The sequence below is a fragment of the Ictalurus punctatus genome, chromosome 6 (genome assembly GCF_001660625.3).
Source record: "Ictalurus punctatus breed USDA103 chromosome 6, Coco_2.0, whole genome shotgun sequence".
NCBI lineage: Eukaryota > Metazoa > Chordata > Actinopteri > Siluriformes > Ictaluridae > Ictalurus > Ictalurus punctatus.
In genome coordinates, this window is record NC_030421.2 from 10,832,801 (window position 1) to 10,851,229 (window position 18,429).

Sequence of the window (18,429 nt, forward strand, 5' to 3'; positions counted from 1 at the left end):
AGCCCCAGCACTGCCAAGCTGCCACTGTTGGGCCCTTAACCCTCTCTGCTCCAGGGGTGCTGTATCATGGCCGATCCTGCGCTCTGACCCCAACTTCCTGACAGGCTGGAGTATGCAAAGAAAACAATTTCACTGTGCTCTAATGTATATGTGACCAACAAAGACTCATTATTATCCACAATAAGCATCTTCGGTTCCACTTTTTGAAAATGTCTATTAGACAGATGCTGTGATATAATTAAACCTGGAATTATTGGTTTTATTATAATCATGCTTTGATTTCTTTTCATTAAGTTCTAAATTTGTACATTAGCTAATTAGAGGTGCCAACAAATACAGGTTTGCCATCCATCCATCCATCTTCTATACCGCTTAATCCTTTTTCAGGGTCACGGGGAACATGGAGCCTATCCCAGGGAGCATGGGGCACAAGGCGGGGTACACCCTGGACAGGGTGCCAATCCATCGCAGGGCACACAATCACACACACATTCACACACCCATTCATACACTGAGGACACTTTGGACATGCCAATCAGCCTACCACACATGTCTTTGGACTGGGGGAGGAAACCAGAGGAAACCCCCACAGCACGGGGAGAGCATGCAAACTCCGCACACACAGGGCCACGGTGGGAATCGAACCCCTGACCCTGGAGTTATGAGGCAAACATGCTTACAGGTTTGCCATAGCTTTAAAAAAATTTTGAACAACTGAGTGAGATTGTGCTGCCTTTGGTTTTTATTAATTATTGCTCATACCAGACATTTGGCTCACACTTTTCATACTGTTAGTTGGTTTATATTTTAAAATATTTGGAGTCACATCCAATGATATACATTGTTGTTGTTTTTTTTTTGGGAGAGGATAACAGTCCTTCTAGAATTTTCCTGTCAGCAATGTTGGCAAAGCTAATTATCAAGCTCTTCATAAGCTTCGCCAGGTGTAAAAAGTCGAAATGTTGCTCTAGTCAGAATAGAGTAAACTGATTAAGGCCAATCTGGGAACTCGGCTGTGCGAGTTTGCACTGGAAGATGCTCACTTTACTACCCATGTCAAGCTCTAAATAAGCTCTAAATCCATTTGAGATCACACAGTGAGTCAGGGAAGTTGACTGAGAGATAAGGCAAACAGACAGGGGTTGTGCACTACAACTATATCTCCTCAAACTGTGGAGAGAGGTGGTCCCTTTTGCTCAGTGCTTCCAGAGAGAAAGGAGCTGGGACCAGAGGTGAATCTAATCAGTGTGGCTCAATCCACATCAGTTCCTTGTAGAGACTGACTCTCCCTGTCCCAGAAAACAAAGGTTACTCTGCTGCAAGAAGAGTTTCCTGATGTGTTTTCTCCCCTGACTAGTCAGACTAATTTTATAGAACATCACATGGAGACTCACTGAGGGGTGCTTGTACATAGCCACCCCAAACGTTTACCGAACACAAAAAAAAAACAAGGAGTTTGAGAAAAATCTCTGAACCATACTCTACATGGCTGTAAAAAGGGTTTTTATGTCACTGACTTTTTCTAGCTGAATGCTGACATGTGAATTCATAGCAAAAAGTCAAAGGCTCAGTCACAGAGCGTAAAAATGGAGGAATTGCTCATTATTAAATAGCACGTGAGACCAGATTTCAGCTGATTAGTTTCATGAAAAGTAAAGCTCACCTTCTGTAAAAATGTCCTCATCACATCATGCTTGGTCTGCAGGACGCGCAACTGCAGACTTTTTTGTTTACACTCCTAAAATACAGCCAACGAGAAAAAGAGGTCCAAACCGGAGTGCTTAATTTTTTCTCATCAAAAATACACCCCATCAATTCATTCTTTTTAATGTAAGGATTTTCTAACTTACCGTCGCTAGCTCATCATGTCTTATCCGCATCTCAGAGAGTTCTTTTTCCAGCTCCTGAACTGAGCCTTGCAGGGCATTCACATCAGACATCAGTTCAGATTTCTCCTTTTCCAGCTGAACACAGGACTCGATCGCAAGCTCATATTTCTCCTCAGCTTCAGTCAAGGAGACCTGGAAGATCATTAACCAAAGCTTATCAGCTTTATTTACTTCTACACACATATTCAGGCACTTTTGACTCATCAGTCATTAGAAGCGCCTAAAACACACAATTAGAAAACCTTACCTTTAGTGACCCCTCATACTGTGACTTCAGGATAACGTGAGTTACCGTCTCTCGCTCAAGGTCCTACAACACAGCCAAGGAGCAAAAGATGTATATGGGTTAGTGCTAATGGCGCTGCTTCACTGAACGAGAACGAGTACTGTGAATATTGATTAAGTAGAAACTAATGACAGAGCCCAGCTCCTGAGGATAACTCCAAACAACAGTGTCAAAACTTGTCTGAAATCATGACAGAAATCAGCAAAAGGAACACATGAGAGTGGAGAGACTCATTAGCTGTCTAAGGGACCATGGAGTTTTTGAAGGCATTAAAGCAGGGGTTACAATACACTGGGACAGAAAATAGACTGTGAATAAGTTCACATATCCATTTTGATATGTGAAGTACAGCAAGTACTGCATAGAGATTCAATTACTGTGATAGAGTTTCCTTCTTCTTATCATACTGAGACTTAAAGACACTGTGAGCATCCCGCTTTCGCTCACACTCCTAAAATACACCCAGGGAGTAGAAGACTTTTAAACTTTAGTACTTAATCTTTACATCTATAGTGAGCCACAATAGTTATATCATACACTTTCTGTCAAACTGTCAATCAAAGTGTTGTGTGTGATAATTTATGACCCTCTGTGCTTTCATGACTGGCAGGTCTGTAGGGGTGGTGAGGGGGGTAACCCCATCCACTGTATCAGCTGGTCAATCTGGCTCTTTTGTGTCTGGGGGTGTTGTGGAGAGGTGTGTGTGTGTGTGTGGGGGGGGGGGGGGGGTTGCCCCCCTCTCAAGAAAAGGTGTTTAAGTTAATGAGTTTGGTTTTTGGTGAGGTGAAATACGTCTGAAAAGAAATGTTTTTAATATGGGGATGTGTTTGTGTTACTGTGTGGGGGTATTTCGTTTGTGTAAACACACTGTTAGAAAAGCATGATGTTTGAATGTGAACATATACGAGTAGAATATTTGTTTTGTGAAATAAATGAAAACAAATGTTGATTATGTTTTTAGGGATCCCGGTTTACCTTTGAATAAAAAGTTTAGGAGTTAAAGCGTCTTTTTTTTAAAAAAAAAAAAAAAAGAATCTGTTTAAAAGAATCGTTTATATTACATACATTCTAAACACAAACCTTTAGGATGTAAAAATGATTAAAAGAGCTGTTTAAAAAGAATCCGTATTACTAGGCTTCCAAAAAAAACACAAAAACTTTAGGAGGTAAAAATGGTTAAAAGAGCTGTTTAAAAAGAATAGCGCATATTACATGACTTCTAAATAAAGATCCTTACGAAGGTAAAAATGTTAAAGTGCTGGTTAAAAGATGTTTAAACTAGGAGATAAGTTTTTTCCAAAGATGTCTTCCAGTCGCTGTGTTAAGCAGTAATGAAGTTAAACTGAGACGCCTCACTCTCGCTAAACCCCGCCCACACATACGTGTTTTCAGACACGCCTCTCTCCCTCTCTCTCTCTCTCTCTCTCTCTCTCTCTCTCTCTCTCTCTCTCTCTAAACACACCCATACACATGTTTTCATCGTAGCCAGTATGTTCTGTCAAAATGTCAATCACGGCGGTAGAACTAGAGGGCTAATTTATGGTTTGTGTTTTTCCTGACCGACAGTTCTGTAGGTACACCTAATTTATGGCCAGGGGTGGTGGGGGTGGTGGGGGTAACCCTATCCACTGTATCAGTGGGTCATTTTGGCATCTGTATGTCTGGGTTGTGTCCTTCCCTTCCTGGGGGTGTGTGTATTGTGGGGGATCTCCCCCAACAAATGTGTTTATGTTAAGGACACTGTTGTGAAACATGTTTCTCCCTGAATTAATCACGCACAAATGTATACCTTTTTGTGGTATAAGAGAATGTTTGTTTCTGAACTTACTTTTGTGGTATTGTTTTATTTTGAAGCTTAAGGATGGTTTAGGTGAAATATGTCCGAAAAGAATATCAATGTTTAATATGGGCATGTGTTTGTGTTACTGTGTGGGTTATTTCGTTTGTGTAAACACATTGTTAGAAAAGCATGATGGTTGAATGTGAATATATATGAGCAGAATGTTTGCTTGTGAAATAAATGAAAACAACTGTTGATTACGTGTTTGGGAGAACGGCGTGACTTTGAATAAACATTTACTGAAATAAAACCCCTGAAACAGATAAACCATCGATGTGGTCAAAGAAATGTAAAAAATGTTTTTACATACATTCTAAACATAAACCTTTAGGAGGTAAAACGTTTGAAAGTGCTGTTTAAAAGAATCGTGCGTTTTGTTTCAACTATAAACAAGATTTTGGAAAATGATTCGCCAACGAGGATACTTACACAGAACTGCCGTTAAATACATACGATTTTGTCTATGCTTTGACATCCCATGTCCCCACTGGCTGACAGTCAAGTCGTGTACATTTAGGCCCTCTGTAACACTGTTTGATCTGAATGTGTGATCTTTCCTGGCAGTTGTCTGTCTGTGTGTGAGAGAGACGTGTGATTTCTGGGGGTTTTGCTGACCAGAATGCTTACAAATGTGTATATGTTAACGGATTAAGGAGAGAGTCGTGCGTCTCAGTGCTTAAATAATGGTTAAGAAGTTGTAGTTAAAACACAGAAGAAACTCTGCAACTATCTGTTACAATGTCTGCTCCGAGAAATCCTAATACCCCTAGAGGAATGCTGTGTATTCACCAACAAGAGGATCTGTTGAAATGAGAGAGGACCTGACTTCTGCTCCAAGAAAAAAAAAACCCAAGATGTTAGTTTGGCAATTTATTCATGAAGATATTGCAAAGACGTTGTTTAACCCTGAGCAGGGCGTCAACAACTCCAAAGATCGTGTCTTAAGGCCGAGAGTTTTTTTAGGAGGTAGAAAAACATTTAAAGATGATGCTTTAAAAGAAATGGGTGTTTCATCCATAATGGTAAAAAAGAAAAAATGGTTGTACGGCAATGTGAAATAAATCGATGGAGACATACTGAGTACATTTCTGTTCCACAGTCTATAAGGATCCCCACCATTAATGTAGTGTGAAAAATATACATACCCCCCGTGACCACATTGGTTAAGGTTTAAACATTTTTATTTTGTGATGGCAGAAAGACAAAACTGTTGTACATTTTGTATCTGGTGATTTTAGAATTAGACCCCAACTGTCAAATATGTTTTGACATAGAATGTGAATTGCTTTGTCAGGCAAAGAGCACGATGGTATGGAAAGAGTATGATGAGGTGATCTAATGCTGAGGAGTTCTACAGTACTTTGACTTGGGAACATTCCAACATGGCCCTCAGAGAGGCATTATCTAAAGTACGTATATATAATATAGATCAGATCACCAGTATGTCTTTACCCACTCCTGATCTGGGGTCAAAATGATTACTGTTTATTTCCTTGTATGGGTTTATGACAGTGAGCAGTCATATACACTATAAGCCAAAGTTATAGAAACAGGAGAGTTATTTGTAAAGGTTTCAAAAATATTTTAACAGTTGAGGCATATTTCAACAGAACAGAATATTAGACATTTAGTGTAAACTAGGGTAAAAAAAATTCTCTGAAATATATTGGTGAAAATATTTTTCCATTTTAAAGGCATCATATTAGAAACGATAGTACAGCCTTTGTTGATAAGTTACCAACTCATACTTTCCAATTATCCAAATAAACAATAAAGTTCCAATGAAAAGTAAAGCTACACATTCTCTAACTTGTTCAGTACTCGTAATACAGATTAAATACGTGTGAGCAGATGATGTGAACTATGGATCTGATCCAATGTTATTTTGGAACAAAGAGCAAGCTGAATTTTCTCAACATGAATGTTGTGTGTAGTTTGTTATCAGATTGTCTAGACGTACATCACACATCTGATAAACGAGATTTCCTCTCCCGTGCTGTAATGATGGCTGGAAACTAGGACTTAATGTCATATACTGTAGAAAGGTCATATAGATGATAGAGAAATCTCATTTAGCGCTTTGGGAGTGAAGTCACCTTTCACTTTGCTTTTTATTCTGATCACAACCAGACAGTTATATTGTTTCTGAGTTTAGTCTTTGTTTAGACTTTGTTGATGCTGAAAAAGTAAAAGTCTAAGGATCCCTTAACCTTCAGATTAATGATTTGCAATTTCTGCACACAATGCTTGAAAAGAAACACGTATAACGAAGTTGAAAAGGTAGAAAGGGGGTCTATGAATTAGTTAATGGGCTATTAATCGCTATTAAAGTAGTGCTTAAACAGATACATAGCAGACAAATATACATATAGACAGTTTTATTTTGTACATGCATATGAACTTAATCTTCACCTATCATCGTTCCCTGTTAACCAAATCTGTCACCACCTAATAAAACAGTTTAAGACACTAACCAAAGTAAGTATACAAACTGAAGCTATGATAAAAGAACAAAAACAACGAACCTTTCTTTAAAAAATTCCTAAATCCTCTGACCAAGTATATGGCTGTGCCATCTGTCTATTAAATAAATGCCAGTCCTTTATGCTGAAAAAGAAGGATCAAAATATTCTGCCAGTAGTTTGGCACTGTGACTCAAAAAGTTGTCTTTCATCTGACATCTGAAAGCTAACTACTGTCCCAGCTGCCGCTAACTACTGTCCCAACTGCCGTACAATACTGATAATGCTCTTACACTTAAGAGGGGTGATTGGAAGACCTTGTTAAATAATATTATTATGTTTCTTCCTTATAATGTCTTATATTTGATAAAATATATTCTTATACATCTCATATTACTTTTTGCCTTTTCTTATATGTTGACATGGTAGAAGATGTGTCAATGGGCAAAGCTGGTGCGAAAGTGATCCTGCACAAAGATATGCCTTTGTAACTGTAAGTGACTAGTCAACTTAATCCTTCACATGGTATTCATAAGGTGCCATAGGTTTCTGCTACTCTATGGATCACACTGAAGTTTGAACAAAATGGTTTGACTTAATACCCTCAGCAGTAGTGTACAAGTCATTTCTTCCTAATTTGTTTATTAACTTTTATTGCATGCCTAAATGGAATAAAAGTTGTTTGCCAGATTCAGATGCTCCTAAACAAATTGCTATAAAGTATGAGTTGGTAACTTATCAACAAAGGCTGTACTATCGTTTCTAATATGATGCCTTTAAAATGGAAAAATATTTTCACCAATATATTTCAGAGAATTTTTTTTACCCTAGTTTACACTAAATGTCTAATATTCTGTTCTGTTGGAAATATGCCTCAACTGTTAAAATATTTTGAAACCTTTACAAATAACTCTCCTGTTTCTATAACTTTGGCTTATAGTGTATATGACTGCTCACTGTCATAAACCCATACAAGGAAATAAACAGTAATCATTTTGACCCCAGATCAGGAGTGGGTAAAGACATACTGGTGATCTGATCTATATTATATATACGTACTTTAGATAATGCCTCTCTGAGGGCCATGTTGGAATGTTGTCAAGTCAAAGTACTGTAGAACTCCTCAGCATTAGATCACCTCATCATACTCTTTCCATACCATCGTGCTCTTTGCCTGACAAAGCAATTCACATTCTATGTCAAAACATATTTGACAGTTGGGGTCTAATTCTAAAATCACCAGATACCAAATGTACAACAGTTTTGTCTTTCTGCCATCACAAAATAAAAATGTTTAAACCTTAACCAATGTGGTCTAGGGGTATTAGGATTTCTCGGAGCAGACATTGTAACAGATAGTTGCAGAGTTTCTTCTGTGTTTTAACTACAACTTCTTAACCATTATTTAAGCACTGAGACGCACGACTCTCTCCTTAATCCGTTAACATATACACATTTGTAAGCATTCTGGTCAGTAAAACCCCCAGAAATCACACGTCTCTCTCACACACAGACAGACAACTGCCAGGAAAGATCACACATTCAGATCAAACAGTGTTACAGAGGGCCTAAATGTACACGACTTGACTGTCAGCCAGTGGGGACATGGGATGTCAAAGCATAGACAAAATCGTATGTATTTAACGGCAGTTCTGTGTAAGTATCCTCGTTGGCGAATCATTTTCCAAAATCTTGTTTATAGTTGAAACAAAACGCACGATTCTTTTAAACAACACTTTCAAACGTTTTACCTCCTAAAGGTTTATGTTTAGAATGTATGTAAAAACATTTTTTACATTTCTTTGACCACATCGATGGTTTATCTGTTTCAGGGGTTTTTATTTCAGTAAATGTTTATTCAAAGTCACGCCGTTCTCCCAAACACGTAATCAACAGTTGTTTTCATTTATTTCACAAGCAAACATTCTGCTCATATATATTCACATTCAACCATCATGCTTTTCTAACAATGTGTTTACACAAACGAAATAACCCACACAGTAACACAAACACATGCCCATATTAAACATTGATATTCTTTTCGGACATATTTCACCTAAACCATCCTTAAGCTTCAAAATAAAACAATACCACAAAAGTAAGTTCAGAAACAAACATTCTCTTATACCACAAAAAGGTTTACATATATACATTATATATATATAATTCAGGGAGAAACATGTTTCACAACAGTGTCCTTAACATAAACACATTTGTTGGGGGAGATCCCCCACAATACACACACCCCCAGGAAGGGAAGGACACAACCCAGACATACAGATGCCAAAATGACCCACTGATACAGTGGATAGGGTTACCCCCACCACCCCCACCACCCCTGGCCATAAATTAGGTGTACCTACAGAACTGTCGGTCAGGAAAAACACAAACCATAAATTAGCCCTCTAGTTCTACCGCCGTGATTGACATTTTGACAGAACATACTGGCTACGATGAAAACATGTGTATGGGTGTGTTTAGAGAGAGAGAGAGAGAGAGAGAGAGAGAGAGAGGGAGAGAGGCGTGTCTGAAAACACGTATGTGTGGGCGGGGTTTAGCGAGAGTGAGGCGTCTCAGTTTAACTTCATTACTGCTTAACACAGCGACTGGAAGACATCTCTGGAAAAAACTTATCTCCTAGTTTAAACAACTTTTAACCAGCACTTTAACATTTTTACCTCGTAAGGATCTTTATTTAGAAGTCATGTAATATGCGCTATTCTTTTTAAACAGCTCTTTTAACCATTTTTACCTCCTAAAGTTTTTATGTTTTTTTGGAAGCCTAGTAATACGAATTCTTTTTAAACAGCTCTTTTAATCATTTTTACATCCTAAAGGTTTGTGTTTAGAATGTATGTAATACAAACGATTCTTTTAAACAGATTCTTTTTTTTTTTTTTTTTTTAAAAAGACGCTTTAACTCCTAAACTTTTTATTCAAAGGTAAACCGGGATCCCTAAAAACATAATCAACATTTGTTTTCATTTATTTCACAAAACAAATATTCTACTCGTATATGTTCACATTCAAACATCATGCTTTTCTAACAGTGTGTTTACACAAACGAAATAGCCCCACACAGTAACACAAACACATCCCCAGAATGACCAGCTGATACAGTGGATGGGGTTACCCCCCTCACCACCCCTACAGACCTGCCAGTCATGGAAGCACAGAGGGTCATAAATTATCACACACAACACTTTGATTGACAGTTTGACAGAAAGTGTATGATATAACTACTAGCCACTTTTTGAAAATGTGTACTAAACATATGCTGGAAAGTAATTCAACTGAAATATCATACTGTTCATTCTGTTCAAACATCAGCTGGAGGTGGCAATAAATATGGATTAGCTGTAGTATTTACTGTTTTTGACCCCCTTGTAACAGCGACTGTATTACAGCCACTTTGCAGATTTTTTTTTCTCAATATGTGTCATATTCTTTGTTCCTCATATTACTGTGAAAAGCACTATTTAGTGTGTGCTTTTCTATCTTACCTTCTTTTTCCTCTCATACTCTCGGTGTGCCTCACAGACCAGTCCCTCCAGCTCCCTCACTCTGTCCTCCAGGTTGGACCTCTCGCGGTCCACCTGAGCACTGAACACCTCGTCCTCCTTATTGTTCTCCTCAGTCTCGCTCAGAGAATCCTGAAAGTGCACCATCCCAATGTTGTCAGTGTTATTTTCTTTTACACACACATTCAGACATTTTGAGGACAGACAAAGAAATCAAAACTCATCAGTTATACAAATGGACACATTTTCATGGACACATTGGACAGGTGTTTCTAAATCTAAAGGAGCAAATCGGCAATAATACAATGTATGGCATGGAAACGTTGTCCTCGTCAGAATTTTAAGGAAACATTATATATTAAACTTTAAAACCCCATACTATAAAATATATATATATATATATATATATATATATATATATATATATATATATATATATATATATATATATATATATATATATATATATATATATATATATATAAACTTAGGAAAGTCCACAATAAATGAATGTAGAAATTTGTTTAGAGTCTGATTTGCTGTCCTTAGTCTACTGCTGGAAAAACACACTTCAGTTCCTCTTCCAGAAGTGTCAAAGCCTTCAGTTCAGATATTTAAAATACTCTTATCATGGAAGACTGGATATTCCCACAGCCAACCGAGAGTTTTATCAAAGTGTTTACTGAGATAGTCATCTGTTTTTATAAAGTTTTCTCTCCCCCATGTTACAAAAACAACATTTTTATGATGTTTTGAAAAGTTTTAAAAACAGATTCTAACATTTAAGGAAACATTTCTTTTAGCAGGGTTCTCAAAACATGTAGAAAACAGCTAGATATGCCAGATAATATAGAATTGTTAGCTGGATCAATTAGTTTTGTTATTAAACAGGTTTAATAGTGTGTTGGGAGGCTAATTTCAGGAAGATGGTCAATTGTTTAAGGGTTTGCGTGTGCACTTGTCATTTATAGCTGTTTCACTCTGGATAAGGGATATACAATGATTAACACTGATCTGTAACATTGGGTAGTAACTGCTCAAGTATAATGCTACCTACCTAGTACCTAGCTTCTGCTGACAATTTTAGTATTTAGTTATCAAAGTGAGTTTATTTAATCTTGTGTTACATTATTTAACTCTTATTAAAGAGTGTTCGGTATTGCCCCAGAGGATGTGCTGGAAGTAGAGCCTGAGTAGAGGGAGATTTTTTTGTTGTTGTTTTTTTAAATACAGATCAGGAACATTTTCTCATCCAGGATCCAGGATTAAAATAAAAAGTCATTTAAAAAAAAGAGTCCAGAACGGAGTGTTTTATACAGAGTGATCAGATGTAGAAGTAGAGATGGAAGTGATTGTGGTTTCGTGAATACCTCAGGGACAGCCCTGTCAGTCTGTGTGACTCTGACTGCATCCACATCAGACATCAAGTCTGACTCCACCACAGCAGAATCTGCACTGGGTTTAAATACAAACAGACAAAACACATCAACCTGCACTCATCAGAAGGGCAATAAAATGAGAAAAACACACACACACACACACACACACACACACACACACACACACACAGAGAGAGAGAGAGAGAGAGAGAGAGAGAGAGAGAGAGAGAGACTTTTGACTTTTAAATAGTCCTTTTATTTAATCATTCAGATTCCTCCAAAATTTAGTGAGACATAGTAGATAATGAAAAAAACACATAAATAAATAAATAAAAATAAAGTGTAATTTAAAATAAAATAAAAAAAGTTAAGAAAAATAAAAATGACAAACCAAGAACGGGGTAAAAAGGTAAACTATTTTACATCCCACTCTTTTTTTTTTTTTTTTATTAAACCTTAAAACTCCTGGATCTACAGAGCATAAAACCTCCCCAGCTGCCCAAACTTCACAAAATTCTTGCAACCTTCAAGTCATTTAAAAAAAAAAAAGCATATTCAACTTTAAGTCTAGCTTTAACTAGTGCAGTTAGCAGTTTTTCCGCCTCCTGAGTGCCTCCCTGCTGCATTTTGTTTTTTCTTGTAAGCCAGATAGCGATCTTGGCTTGACCTACTATAAAATTTAGTAGAACCACAGCTTTATTTTTTGGGATGTACTTTGGCCCATATATGTAAAGGCTTTCTGCCCATATAACGCCCAACCCTCTGCACCAGGCTCCAAGTAGAGAGAACAACCATTGTAGTCTTTGACAATGCAAAAACAAGTGTTCTACTGTTTCATCCTTGCCACAGAAAAGACACTCCCTGCCCCTAGTGGGGTCGATGTGTGCCACGTGTCAGTTTGTGGCCACGGCCCCATGCACTACCCGCCATTGAAGATCAGCCGTGTGCTTCTCTATGGGCAGTTTGTACAGGGACCTCCAGCATCCTCATGGGGAAGAGTCCGGTGCCAACAGCCCTGACCAGTGTGACTCCTTCAGTCCAGCCAGAGCACCTCTGTGCACAACCTTGATGCAAGTTTCGTACAGCGCTTTCTTGGAGGCATCTTCCAATGTTGTCAATGTCGGTATTTGGAAGGATAAGAGACCTCTTTCCTCTCACTGATTCCCCTCTACTGCTGCAGAGATTCGTAGAGGTGAAGGGGGCTGCTGGCTTTCCTCTTGGTCCTGCCCCAGAGCCCTCCTGAAAAGAGAGGGAAGTGCTGAGACCACCTATCCCAACAGTCTCTGCATGAGGCTGCCCGACAGTACCCCCGTCTCAGTGCACAGTTCGCTGGCCATCTTCCATCTCTTGCCAGACCTCAAGTTCTTAATTTTTGTGATTCCTGCTGTCCGTAAGCGCTGTCGTAAGTATGTGGATGCTAACATTTTGGACTGTATCACTGAGTTGTAGAGCAACGCCTCTTCTTCTGTGTTGGGAAAAAATTGTGCTCCGGTCCTGCTGATGTTCAGCACTGAAGACCAGGCTGTCAGGACAGACTGGTAGAAAGTTGTTGTAGCTGATAGGTCCATTTCCTTCAGATTCAGTACAAACAGATGTTTATCGTACGTCAGATCTTCAGTGCGCTGAAGTAAGGCACAGGCTGTGCCAGCCCAGGCTATCCATTCCCCATAGAGTAGCCTCTGTGCCGTCTGCAGTTGGAAAGTCCTGACCCGACATGACAGGTCAATCAAGCCCTGCCGCCCCTCCTGCTACGGCAAGTAGAGAACAGGGGCATGAGTCCAGTGCTGTCCAGCCCAGAAGAAGTTCACACCCTTCTTCTGAATTTCCTTGATCAAAGTCCCTGGAGGTTCGAGAGCAGTGAACCGATGCCACAGCATGGAGGCAATCAGGTTGCTGACAACTAGTACTCTCCCTCTATAGGACAACTGGGGTTGAACCCAGGTCCATTGAGACAACTTGGCACACATCTTCTCCACTACCCCCTCCCAGTACCTGTTTTGAAAGTCTGGTGTTCCTAAAAAAAACTCCCAGATATTTCAACCCAACTTTTCCCCACTGGAGATTGCTCGGTAGTGTGGGAGGGCCTTGTTCCTGCCACTGCCCTATTAAAAGACTCTCACATTTATCCAAATTAATACATGCTGAAGAAGCTCCTGTGTACATTTCTAGGCTATGAGTCAGTGTTTGGATATCACTCTGGGTTTTTATAAAAACGGTCACGTCATCTGCGTATGCTGACAGGACCAGCTTTTCCGGCACTCCTCTCACTGACAGTCCCTGTAGCTCTACTCTAAGGCGGAATAGCAGTGGTTCTATTGCCAGACTGTAATGTTGTCCAGACAATGGGCACCCAGTGCCTGAAATAAATATTTGTGATCAACCCTGTCGAAAGCTTTTTCTTGGTCTAGTGAAAGAAGACCTAAATCACATGAAATCAGTTTGCATAGCTCTATTACATCTCTAACAACAAAAATGTTGTCCATTATTGTGCGGTCCGGTATTCAGTATCACTGGCTTCTGTGCACTATTGTGTGCATGCACTGTTTTAGTCTGTTTGCCAGGCATTTTGACAAGATTTATAGTCACTGCAAAGAAGTGTCATGGGTCTCCAATTCTTCAAGAGTCCCAGGTCTCCTTTTTTTGGAAGCAATGTCAACACCACTCTTGTGCAGCTCACTGGTAACCTTCCCGTGCTGAAAGAACACTTGAAAACCTCCAGTAGATCTGCACCTAGGAGTCCCCAAAAATGCTTGTACAACTCATTTGGTAGTCCATCTATTCCAGGTGCTCGTCCCTGTGCGAGCTGCTGAACAGCAGTGGTCACTTCCTGCATTTCAAGGCTTGCGTCCAGCATACTGCTCTGTTCCAGGGTCAGTTTGGGTAGCTCCCTGAAAAGCTACTCCCTGCAGGATGGGTCGCAGGTCTCAGCACTGTAGATGTCCATGTAAAAATCTGTGGCTTCTCTCCTCATTTCAGCTGCCTCTATTGTTATAATTCCCTCCGCCCGTCTGAGGTACAGCATCTGGTTTTGTGGTTTCGCCATCCTGGAGAGGTTGAAAAAAAAGGCACTGGGAGAGTCCATGTCCTTGATATTGGAAATGCGGGATCTTATTAATGCTGTTTTGGCCTGTTCATGAAGGAAGGAACTTAAAAACTTTCTCCTTCCCTCAGCAAACTGCTCATGTTTGGGTCATTTTTACAAATTATTTCACTTTCTGTTAAATTTATTTCTGCCTCGAGCTCTTTTATTTTACCTTTTATTGTCTCTGTTGAGTGTGCTGTGTATTTCTGACAAAAGACTTTGATTTGTGTTTTCCCCACCTCCTACCAGGAAACCAAACTGTTACAATCTTCTTTTGTTTTTTTCCCACTCACCCCAAAAAAACTTTCCACAGAAACCCTCATCCTGAAGCAGTTTTGTGTTGAAATGCCAATATGATCTATGCTTTTTAGTGACAGACATCAATAGGTCTACTGTAATTAGATGGTGATCTGAAAGACCAGAAGGGCTCATGACTGCTTTATAGAATTTATTTCCATTTGTTCTGGTGATGTAAAACCTGTCCAGTCTTGCTGCAGTGATCTTCGTGTTAGTAACTTTGACCAAAGTGTATTGTTTGATTCCTTGGTTTCTCTCCATCCACACGTCAACCAAGCCACACTGTCTGATAAGCCCCTCAAGTGCCTTAGCAGACTGTGGATGTGGTTCCTCCCCAATCCTGTCTAGGGTCAAATCTGTGGGGCAATTACAGTCCCCTCCCAATATTACTAAGGGGTTTCTTCCACTTTTTTGTAGGGCATTTTTTAATTTGTAGAAATGCTGTGCTCTCTCATTACCGTTGTTGGGGGCATAAACATTTATAAAAACGCACTCTATTCCCTTTATTTCCGCCTGCACCATTAAGACCCTACCCTGCTCCAGCTCTGTTATGCGTGTGTTGGTTTCCCCTAATGTTTTGTTAAAAAGTATTGCTACTCCGTCACTGACATTTGTTCCATGGCTCTGGAAAATTTTCCCTTCCCACCACATTGCCCACTCTGTCTCATTTTCCTGGTTACTATGAGTCTCTTGTAAGAAAATTATATCCATGTTTTTTGTTTTATCAGTTCTCCTACTGCTGCTCTTTTGTTCATATCCCTACCAGCATTGATGTTTATGGAGCCTATTTTTAACCTCTCCATTGGAGGGACTAAAGAGAGAAAAGAGAAAAATGTAAGGACAGCATTCCAGAAAAAGGAAAACACCCAGTGTAACGCCTTCATTTTTTCTTTCTTCTGGCTTAGGACTTCCGTAATCTAGCTAGAGGTTTTTTTTTAAAAAACGGTATCTCTTCTTTTGGTCTAGCTCTTCATAACTTGCTGTACATTGTAACTTCACTGCTAATGCAATACATTTTTCAATATCTGGAAAAAATTCCTTGACCTCAACCGATCTGCCAAATGTGTCGTCCAGAAACTCAACAATTTCAGTTAGTGAATAGAGCTGTTGATCTCCCTCTAACTGTGACCCACTAATGTCCGAGATATCGGAGAAGTTGTCATCCTGCAATTCTTCCTCTTCCACTTCCTCCTCCTGTTCTGCTTGAAGACTTACTAACTTCTCACTACTGTCTGCTATATCCATACTGTCTGACCCCCCCCTCCCCTGCTCCACCCCCTATGCTGTCTGACCCCCCTCCACTGCTGCACCCCCTATGCTGTCAGACCCCCCCTCTCCTGTTGCACCCCCTATGCTGTCTGACCCCCCCTCCCCTGCTGCACCCCCCGTGCTGTCTGACCCCCCCTCCACTGCTGCACCCCCGTGCTGTCTGACCCGCCCTCTCCTGCTACACCCCTGTGCTGTCTGACCCCCCCTCCACTGCTGAACCCCCTGTACTGTCTGACCCCCCCTCCCCTGCTGCACCCCCCATGCTGCCTGACCCGCCCTCTCCTGCTGCACCCCCGTGCTGTCTGACCCCCGCTCCACTGCTGAACCCCCCATGCTGTCTAACCCGCCCTCTCCTGCTGCACCCCGTGCTGTCTGAACCGCCGTCCCCTGCTACACCCCCCAGTGCTATCTGACCCCCCCTCCCCTGCTACACCCCCCAGTGCTATCTGACCCCCCCGCTACACCCCCATGCTGTCTGACCCCCGTCCCCTGCTGCACCCCCCGTGCTGTCTGACCCGCCCTCCCCTGCTACACCCCCCGTGCTGTCTGACCCGCCCTCTCCTGCTACACCCCCCATGCTGTCTGACCCGCCCTCCACTGGTGCACCCCCTATGCTGTCTGACCCCCCCACTCTGCTCCATGTATGTGCCTGTACTGTAGATTAGTGAGTTCTTTCCACTTCTGGGCCTGTTCCTCCAGGAGTCGGCTCATCTGACCCATCTTTTAGTTCCTCCTTTGTTTGCTCATTTCTATCAGGTACATTACCCCCTGCAGTGGTTTGGTCAGTGCCCTGTCCTCCAGCAGTCTCTGACTGCTCCACACTGCTCACATTAGCCTGCCTCTCCCCGCCCAACTCGGCCCAGCTTCCTCTCAGTCTTGTTTTTTTTATGGGGGCACGCAAACTTTTTGTGCCCAATATCCTCGCATTCGAAGCACCTCATACTCCCAGTGTTGGCGTACAGCATGTATGACTTTCCCTCATGCCATACTCTTACTGAAATATCCAGCGTGGGTTCCTTCAGAAACATGAGCACTGTGCGCCTGAAAGAGGTCACGTGCTTCAGCGCGGGGTTTTTACAGTTTAACGGGACCATTCTCACACCGCTCACTATTTTACCGAAGCGAGAAAGCTCCCGCTCGATATCCTCACTAGGACATCCCCCGTGACGGAAAAAAACTAATAACACCGTTTACTTTGTAATACTATCACGCGTTCACCCAGTGATTGTGCTCTAAAGTTCCAATGTGTAATGAATACACACACACACACACACACACACACACACACATATATATATATATATATATATATATATATATATATATATATATATATATATATATATATAGTTATAAAAAAGTTCGTTCACTCTCGCTCACAAACTCCCAGCATGCATCAGAGAGAGAGAGAGAGAGAGAGAGAGAGAGAGAGAGAGAGAGAGAGGTGGAGTACCTTCGGTGGGAGGTCTGTACACGGGCTCCGCGGTTCTCTCCCCATCGCGACGCTTCTTAATACAATAATAAACTCCCGCTGCGGTGCCTGCAGCTCCTGCCGCATACAGCAGGGGGCGCAGTGGAAGATTTGCCGCTCGAGAGCGAGTGATTTTGCATTGAAGCATTGAAGCTTGGTTCAACAGCCTGTCTGTTAGAAAGTTCACATCAACACTGAAATTCTGCCAGTCTGTTCCCCACTTTTTCACAGCGGCGCATTCTGTTACCTCACAGTGACAGAACGCACTTCAGAATTATACAAACAATGACCCCAACCCCCCCCCCCCCCCCCGTTCCACGACAGGGAAATAAGGATTATAATTATAAGGATTATATTATTTCAACACATTATATGTGTTGAAACGCTTGTATTGCAGAAGTACAGTATAGATAAAGTAATTAAAGACTAAATACAGTAAATATGATACTTGAATAAATAACTATTTACAGATCAATTCAACTCAAATAACAATTAGGCTAAGTGAAAGAAATGGCTGAATAAAATCAGCTTGTTTATTGTCAGTGGTATTACATCTGAATCCTGAAACTAAAATTGAATCCTCCAGGTCTTAATTGATGAAAAGTCCATATGCTACCTGTCCAGCAAACATGGACAAAAAATAAACAAAAGAGTTTGTTATATTCTGTATAAGAATATAACATTAAAGCAGGGGCAGATTTAGTGATTTAGGGGCCCTAGGCAAAATATAGAAATAGAGCCCTCATTTGAGTGTTTTAGCATCAATATATAAATTCTCAGTGATTTAGCATTAATAATAAAAAATCTATATCATTATTATGTTTAGGGGGGCCTTGGCTTCTTGGGGCCCAAGGCGGTTGCCTACACTCTAAGAAAATGTATTGGAAGCTTGTTACATGGATTTTGTCCCATAATTAAAAAACAGAAATTTTC

At 40.6% G+C, this 18,429-nt stretch overlaps 1 protein-coding gene across 1 annotated transcript in view; it reads right to left on the minus strand.

Moving 5' to 3' along the window:
- The window catches only part of LOC108266167 (serologically defined colon cancer antigen 8-like), a 20,842-nt gene extending 3,230 nt beyond the window's left edge, over window positions 1-17,612 (minus strand). Inside the window, exons 1-6 of the mRNA XM_017469205.3 lie at window positions 17,479-17,612; window positions 11,369-11,448; window positions 9,981-10,130; window positions 2,137-2,199; window positions 1,851-2,021; window positions 1,664-1,738 (exon numbers count right to left, since the gene is read on the minus strand). Coding sequence (XP_017324694.2) covers window positions 1,664-1,738; window positions 1,851-2,021; window positions 2,137-2,199; window positions 9,981-10,130; window positions 11,369-11,422 — 513 coding nt within the window. The 5' untranslated portion in view covers window positions 11,423-11,448; window positions 17,479-17,612. The remainder of the gene's footprint in view (window positions 1-1,663; window positions 1,739-1,850; window positions 2,022-2,136; window positions 2,200-9,980; window positions 10,131-11,368; window positions 11,449-17,478) is intronic.
- Between the last annotated feature and the right edge of the window lie 817 nt (window positions 17,613-18,429).